A 7,593-nucleotide genomic window follows, 5' to 3' on the forward strand; every position below is an offset into this window, starting at 1 on the left:
GACGTCTACAGGACGAGCAGCTTTGCACGGGTACTTCCTGCGGCGAAGCAGAAAGTGCGAGACTACCCCTAACGCGCCCATGCCGGCGGTAAATGAGATCAGGATTTTCGTATTGGTGGAGATCCGAAACGGCAGGAGGCTACCTTGCATCTTCAAAACTTCGATGTGGATAATGAGAGCAATAGTACGGTATGCCCATTCGAGTCTGTTTGGATTCTAGTCTCTCGAAATAATTTAAGAATGCCTGTCATACTGACATCCTGATTGCTTCGGTTCTGTGCTTTTGCTGTAGAAGTGCATGGGGTTATTTAAATTAATTTCAGAACAACTTCTGTGCTTTTGCTAATCTTTCAATTTCTAGTGCCAGTTTCTCCATGCGATGTCCCACTGTGCATGCAATGTTTCTCCCATGGTCACCTTCCCCAAAGAGCTGGCAGGTTGCTGGAGTGCAAAAAAGTTGGTTTAAGGTCCTTGAAAATGAAAATGTTCTCTGCCGCAGCCGACAACCTCGTTTCGAGGGCTGCCCCTCCCACTCCTGCCGCTGCGGCTTGGTGACCATCCGCCGTCACCCCTGCGCCTTCCACACCCCGGCACTTAGCTGACAATGAGCAGTGACAGCTACCAGGGGTGGAGCGGATAGGATTCCACCGCCGGGATGTTCTATTGAGAGCCGCTTGCGGTCGTGCCACAGACCCCAAACCCCAGGATTCAGACCCAGACCCAGGCCCAGACCCGGACCGTCTGCACGTCTGTTGCATCTGTCGCATGCCGGAACTAAACGACAACAGAGGAACCCGACACAAGGGTAGTCGACTCAACCCCCATAGGGACGAGAATGCAGTCGATAATGATGCGTACGCAGGAGCGATTATGATGAGTTTGATAGAGACAAGAACTCCTCGACTTGACACGCATGATTTAGTGTCCTGTTGAACCTGCCCTGCCCTGCCCTGCCCCTGCCGCTGGCCGGAGTCTCGTTTCGATTCCATTTCGCAAATTGCAAATAAGTCGTCCAGTGCTGCATGGGTCCCGGACCGTGTCGTGTGACAATTCTCGCAAATTATGTATTTTTTTCCCCTGCAGCAGCCGCCAACCTAATCCGATTATTGCTCCCGATCCGGGGGACAGGTCCAGGTCCAGGTCCCGCCGCTGTTGCGCTGCACTTTTGTGTATCTCGTTGCCAGCATATGGCGTGCATGGATAGTGGAGGTCGGCACTTACACTCATTGTCCGACGTGGAATCCGAGGTTACACTCGCCCCAGTCCACTTCCAATTCCAATCCCACTCCCACACCAACACGCCCTGCCCCGTAATTGGATTTCGATGACTGCAAATTGGTGATAATTTCGATTTGCTTCCGGGCAGCTTCCACGGAACGCAGCGCGCACGTGATTCGTGAAAATGCGACCAGCTGCGCCCTGCACTCTTTATGTCTGGTCGTGACCGGCTAAACAGGGATTGCAAATGGATGGAATGGCCTCTTTATGTCTGCTCAAACAACACCGATCACAGACAGTGCACTGTCAGTGTACTTAGGCCCGACCCCGACCTCCCGGAATGGGGGAACTGGAACGACGAAAGCAAACTAAGCCCGAACCTAGAGAATTTCCTAATCACCCATTAGCTGATAAGACCATGCATATAAATTCGCCTGCATTGCTGCAGATGGACAGACGATAATCAGTACTCAGTCACCATGAAGGGCTTTCTTCAGCTACTCGTCCTGCAGCTAGCTCTCAAGTTCGTCCTAGCTCAGGATCTCAAGTGCTCGGTAGACTATGTCTCGTTGGGAGACAGCGCCTATAAAATAGAACGCGGCAAGGTACTACCATACTCCGTGCTCCAGATGGTATAACCACTGCAATGATAGCCTCCAATTTCAGTTCAACTGGTGGGATGCGGCCAGAAGTTGCATGGCCCTGGGAACACAGTTGGCCACCATCGACAGCGAAGAGGAGCTCAATGCCATATCGAAATACCTCAATCAATTGGGTTTCGGTCCAGACGAAGCGGTGTGGTTCTCTGGCTTTGGCATCAAGTCCGGAGCCTGGATCTCGCTGGCGAACTCCAAGATCCAGACGTACTTCAAGTGGGCATCCGCCGAACCCAATGACTTGTACAGTGCGGAAAACTGTCTGGGCATCAAGGCCAACAGTGGTAATTGGTTCATGAATGACCTGAGTTGCTTCAAAGAATACTCATATCTATGCGAGGGTGTTCCCAAGAAGACAGAGGACAACGAGTTGGCAGTGTAGGACTATCTTTGAAATGATTAATCGTAACATATCAAGTATGTACATAGATACATGTGTACACTGTTCATACATGTCCACAACGTTAATTATCCTTAGTTTCCAATAAATTTGTTTGCAATAAATTAAAATTACTTTAATCACTCTCGTTTATTTTTCCTAGCCTGAGTTTTTATTTGTAGGATTAGGTTTGGAAAACAAAGGATTATGCTTCTGATCGCTGAAAGCGGCCCCATACGTACTCCAATATTGCTTATAGCAATTTCGTCGGTTAGTATACCGAATGAGACCATGAGCTCAATGCCTTTCCAGCAGAATGTATCATGAATCGTGTTTTGAGTGCTGGTGAATGCTTACGACACATTCCTTACTATCGCGCCGTTGTAAATATAATCGGTTCTGAACCTATCGATATCAGCTTCGAAGCTTCGCGACTCAAACCAAAACAACAAATTGGAATAATTCTTCGTAAAATTAAAGCATTGAGCTAAATTCATGGTTTTTGTTTTTCTTTCTTCACGATTTAGTGTGTATTCTCTTCGATATGTCAGATACCGATAAAGACCATCAGCAATGCATCATGAAAATAGATCGTACTAGTTGTACTTTTTTAGCTCGAATATATATGTATGTATATTCAAATTAGTTGATATACACTCTTGTCGAGTCAAGTTCACAGATGTACGAGAGCTTGACACGGCAGGAGTAATCGTTCATGAACCAGTGCTCCCCGATGCGATATAGGTTCATGCAGTTCTCGCTGTTCAGGTTGTCCGGCTGGCTGATGTACCATTTGGCATAGGGCAGGGGCCGGGCAGGACCAAACTGCAGCCAGCTGCCCTGCCGGCCAAAGCCCCCAATCCAGATCCAGTCGGCGCGATAGCCCATGCTCGTCAAGAAGTCGGTCAGCTCAGTGAACTTGTACTCGGAGTCGACGGTGGCCAGCTGGAGGCCCGACCGAATGCAGCGCTCGTTGGCATCGTACCAGGTGAGCTGGAGAGGAAGGGAAGGGTTAGGAGATTCCAGGAAAGACGCCTATGTAACGGGTACTCACCTTATCCCTGCTCTCCACAAAGTAATGCTTCTCCCCTACTCTGGTCAATGGCAGCGTGCAGTTGAAGCCCTCGACGCGAGATAAGCCCATAGCAGCCAGGCTGAGAAGGAGCCCCAAAGCCGAAGCAAATAGTTTCATCTCTTAGTGTGTGGATCGAGTGATGTTCCAATCAGGTAATTTTCTGATTTATATAGAAGACCATCGTTGGGCCTTCTTTGTTCTGCATATTTACTCGAGTCGCGGCATCGATTGATGGAAATTTGGGGCGGCCCCCAGTCCGCAGTCCCCAATCGATAAGACCTCGAGGTGGAGTGGGCAATACTTTCGTTTTCTGCGCTGATGTCTGAAATGCTCATTACATTGGATGGCCCGAATTGTGCCCGCAGGCGTTTCGTGTCAATTTATGCAACTCTCCTGCAATTTCCGGTATATTAAAGCAATTTCCAACCCACTGGCCACAGCGCACGGACACACTGCCACGAGTACACAGACTCTGTCATGGGCTATGGGCACGACTTAATGGGGGAGTCCTGCATATGACTGCTCTCTATGGATGTGGATGTGTTTGAGCTGTGTGCGTGTGTGCGAAGGAAAAGCCCTCCTGGGCATCGATGTAACTAAAGTGTGGGCGAATTGACGAGCATCAGGAGAGTAAGGCTAGAGTGCTTTATGGCAGCAGCACAAAAATTGATATCATATTTGGATATGGTGCGAGAGAGCGGGGTCTACTTCGATTTCTTAACAGGTATAAAATCACCCAAATCTGGAACGGTCTCAAACTTATTTGACGTAGTCACTTAATGGATTCCTGTATCCAGCCCATCTGCAGCTTCAGGTCTCTTCAATTGTTGAGTACTACATAACTCACATACAGCTAGAACCCTGATTCGGATGCTACCTGTTATATATCTCAACCACTTTGGCTCTGGAACTCCAAAGTATTCAATTTTGGAAAACTGGGCCTCGAATCTTATTATATACCCATTTCGAAAGCAATCGTTTGAAAGGATTTACCATCTAAATCAAAGTTTGGGCGCCCTGCAGCGAACCCCTTTCCCAGACCATCCCCGTCCCCATCCCCATTCCCATTCCCATTCCCATCCCCGGTCGTGCCCTTCCATTATGGCGACTACTGTCAGTGTGTCTGGGGTCTCGAAGCAATAAAAACCGCTCCTCGAGAAGTGCGTATAAAATGTCAAAACGTTTTACCAGCATTTTGAAGCTGAAGCTGAAGCCGATCCACGGCCAAACAATAAAATGGAAAATTCGCAGCAAGCAAATGCAATTTAGCAAACAGGAGGGTCGTCAAGTGACGCTGCACCCAGGGGGACTGTTTGATTTACCGTCAACAGGAGATTAAAAAAAAACGAAATAGAATCGGCAGCGGGGAAAAACACGCTACCAAAAAGTGAATTAAGAACTTGTGTGCTGGAACGACGCTACGCGGCGCGACACGACGCGAAGCCAGCAGCCCAGAGGGGTGGCTGGTTTCGCCCGGGTGTGGGGCAAATTGAGTTGCAACACTTGGCAGGTTTTTATCTACGCACCACAATCTACCCACCGACCCACCCAGCAACCAAGCAGCCGAACAACCAGTCTGGACGGGGGGCCCAGGGAGAGGTCGCAGCCCAGACCATGCCATCAGCCATCTCGGACCAGACCATAGGCGGAGTGACCATCCATCCCACTATCCGCAAGGAGCAGAACAGAGAACGGACTCCGGACTCCGGACAACTGTTTCGTGTTGGTGCGCGTTGATAACAAGATTTGTTTTTCAAAAATTATGGAGGGTCGTCCTTAATTACGCTGAAAAGCGCAATGAGCAATTTCCAAATGGCAATAGCCAGGAGCTGCGAGATGGGAGTCGGAGGAGCAACAGCAATAGCAATAGCCATGCCTAAACCACATCCACCCCAAGCAATTTAGGTAAATTAAATTTGGAGTGTGCCCATCCTTCGATTTTCAGATGGTGGAGAGTGGGAGAGTACTCAAAAGTCAAAAGTGTGTGGCCCATTGCTTGATTTTGGCCAGAGATAAGGTTCTGGGGACCAGGGCACAGGATAACGGAAGGCAGACACGGTGGCAGACACAGACACAGACATGCAGGCAGGCTCGAACGCTGGCAGAGGGAGGCCAGAACACCCTCCCGTTAGACAAATGTATCTGCCAGACAGTCAACACTCTTTACATGGATATTCCATTAAAAGTGCCGCAGTGCATTGAAAAATTTCCACTTTATGATTTATGGTAATGAGCTTTTTATTTATGGCACGTTCCTTCAATTGGCTACAAAAAATAAGCATGTACTCGCACTCCTACTGGAATCCATTGCAGCGTCTGCCCTTTGTTTTCTGAAAATTAAAAATTAATTAGGCATTTATCACTTGACTATCTAACAGATGGCGGCTTTCCTGGAGGAGGGGCGGAAACAAGTTCGGGGTAAGTGAACCGGAACACGAATACTCTCTCAGGCAAGGAGTCCGGTCCCAGACGAGATCTATGTATCCCGAAAGACCTGACAGATCTTATGGAAATGAGTCTACAGAACAGGGTTTCCGGGAAAGTCTGGGACTAGTCCCAGCCCCGTCTCAGCTCATCGATTCAGCTTATTGAATGCATGTAACTATTGATTTAATGTACTCTGATTTTAAAATTCAGAAAATTAACAATTTCGTTGAAATTTGTTTTAGTAATTCCCTGCCGAAAAACGAAACTTAATAAACTAAAATCGAAACCAAAACTTGATTAGATCGAGATGTCGAATTGATTACGATGGCGCCGGCATCTCGCAGCGGGGAAAGACGCTGCTCTCGTAGGTCGGCACCATGTACTTGATGTTGATGAAGGCGTTCGGACCGCCGCAGTACTCGAGCAGCTTCAGGGTGTCCTCGATGACATCGCCAATGCGCTTGCTGCGGTCCGGGTCGATGCCCTCGCCCAGATTCACGTTGATGTTCTTGTAAATGTTGCACACGGCCAGCAGCTGGCGATAGAACGGCACCAAGGCCTCTCCAACACAGGGACCTAGGGAGCAAGGAGCAAGGACCAAGGACCAAAAAGGGCTATAGATCTCTTTTAATTGCTTCACCAGCAGATCTTACCCAGTCGCACCATTAGCTGGACCACCTGAAGGGCGGAGATGATGATGCGCTTGTCGCGGGTCTGGAAGGCCCGTTTCAGCGGCAGAATCAGTTTTGGCAGCACGGGCAGCACTTTCTTGGGCGACCGAATGATCAGGTCGATGGCTCCGTTGATGGCCAGCAGCCGCGTGTCGCTGTTCATGTCCGCCAGCCCGTCTACGAAGATCGGCAGATAGTAGCAGTAGTCTAGCTCCTCTGGCACGCAGGTCCAGCGCACAGAGCGATCTTTGGTGGGGTCCTGCTTGCTGCTGCGACCGGCCAGGACGCACGGGATGTCCCCGCGACTGAAATAGATCTTAAAGACTGTCTCCTTCACGGGTCGTCGCTTGAAAATGTCGATCCTAAGGGGTGCAGTCGGAGGATCGAGTTCTATAGTCCCACTTCCCTTTCAGCTGTGTATTCGTACTCACTTTGCAGGAGGCTTTACCACAGTGTTCTTCTGCAGAGCCTGATAGGTGAAGGCAGGAACCACGCGATTGGGCTGTTCGAAGAGAAGATGAAATCAATCTGGGAATGCTGGGAACGTAAGAGACCGGTTCGGCCCCACTTTATAGAAATAGAATGCCCTAAAAAGGATATTGCGGCGCGAACCTCTTCTCTGAGCTCTTCTTGTGTGGGATTTGCGGTTCAAACCTATTCTAATGCAGAATACTCACCCGCTTCGATCGCAAGTAGAGAAACTCTCGGCACACTCGCCCCGGCTCGTGGGCACGCGTTGCACGTTCCTGAGTATTCGAGCACATTTCACTTTCTTCTGAACAGCAGAAAATAAAGAAATATCTGATTTGTTTTGTAGAAAAGTATAAAAATCTGGACACTTTTGGAGCTGAAATTCAGATTTGAATTATTGGAAGACTATTTTCGGACTGGGTTTTTTAGATTTGATATGAGAAATGTACAGCCAAGATGTGATATGAATGGGCTACTAGATACGAATGCCAGTGAGCCTGGCTCGAACTAGTCGAATATCGGAATTGGGGTTGACAGTGGGGTGGGGGATTGCCTCGACATGGCTCTGGGGCCCCGAAGCACACCTCCGCATCCCCAAACAGGGCCGAAATTCAGGGCACCCTCAAGCAGCAGGCACACATGCCGGAAAATGTAAATAAATTATTCGTATAAATATGAAAATATTTATGTAGCGAC

At 48.9% G+C, this 7,593-nt stretch overlaps 3 protein-coding genes across 3 annotated transcripts; 1 reads left to right on the forward strand and 2 right to left on the reverse strand.

The window, feature by feature from the left end:
* Positions 1–1,680: 1,680 nt before the first annotated feature.
* On the forward strand, positions 1,681–2,387 carry LOC108161522 (C-type lectin 37Db). The gene is made up of 2 exons (XM_017295800.2): positions 1,681–1,823; positions 1,885–2,387. The coding sequence occupies exons 1-2, from the start codon at positions 1,698–1,700 to the stop codon at positions 2,254–2,256; spliced, it is 498 nt and encodes a 165-aa protein (XP_017151289.2). The 5' UTR covers positions 1,681–1,697; the 3' UTR covers positions 2,257–2,387.
* A 508-nt stretch (positions 2,388–2,895) lies between these two features.
* On the reverse strand, positions 2,896–3,445 carry LOC117188708 (C-type lectin 37Db-like). Its single transcript, XM_033392956.1, has 2 exons — positions 3,308–3,445; positions 2,896–3,246 (listed from the first exon to the last, which is right to left on the reverse strand). The coding sequence occupies exons 1-2, from the start codon at positions 3,443–3,445 to the stop codon at positions 2,896–2,898; spliced, it is 489 nt and encodes a 162-aa protein (XP_033248847.1).
* A 2,471-nt stretch (positions 3,446–5,916) lies between these two features.
* LOC108161446 (parkin coregulated gene protein homolog) lies at positions 5,917–7,375 on the reverse strand. Its single transcript, XM_017295708.2, has 4 exons — positions 7,104–7,375; positions 6,858–6,928; positions 6,409–6,788; positions 5,917–6,331 (listed from the first exon to the last, which is right to left on the reverse strand). Exons 1-4 carry the CDS (start codon positions 7,188–7,190, stop codon positions 6,075–6,077), a joined length of 795 nt encoding a protein of 264 aa, XP_017151197.1. The 5' UTR covers positions 7,191–7,375; the 3' UTR covers positions 5,917–6,074.
* Between the last annotated feature and the right edge of the window lie 218 nt (positions 7,376–7,593).

Source organism: Drosophila miranda, chromosome 4 (assembly GCF_003369915.1).
Source record: "Drosophila miranda strain MSH22 chromosome 4, D.miranda_PacBio2.1, whole genome shotgun sequence".
Taxonomy (NCBI): Eukaryota; Metazoa; Arthropoda; class Insecta; order Diptera; family Drosophilidae; genus Drosophila; species Drosophila miranda.

Bases quoted from the DNA above. Each gene is read 5' to 3' on its own strand.
- LOC108161522 (XM_017295800.2), top strand. From the start codon at position 1,698: ATGAAGGGCTTTCTTCAGCTACTCGTCCTGCAGCTAGCTCTCAAGTTC. The intron at 1,824-1,884 runs GTACTACCATAC...CTCCAATTTCAG, and splicing joins ATAAAATAGAACGCGGCAAG to TTCAACTGGTGGGATGCGGC.
- LOC117188708 (XM_033392956.1), bottom strand. From the start codon at position 3,445: ATGAAACTATTTGCTTCGGCTTTGGGGCTCCTTCTCAGCCTGGCTGCT. The intron at 3,247-3,307 runs GTGAGTACCCGT...CTTCCTCTCCAG, and splicing joins TTGTGGAGAGCAGGGATAAG to CTCACCTGGTACGATGCCAA.
- LOC108161446 (XM_017295708.2), bottom strand. From the start codon at position 7,190: ATGTGCTCGAATACTCAGGAACGTGCAACGCGTGCCCACGAGCCGGGG. The intron at 6,929-7,103 runs GTGAGTATTCTG...CTCTTCGAACAG, and splicing joins TCTACTTGCGATCGAAGCGG to CCCAATCGCGTGGTTCCTGC. The intron at 6,789-6,857 runs GTGAGTACGAAT...TGCACCCCTTAG, and splicing joins GTGGTAAAGCCTCCTGCAAA to GATCGACATTTTCAAGCGAC.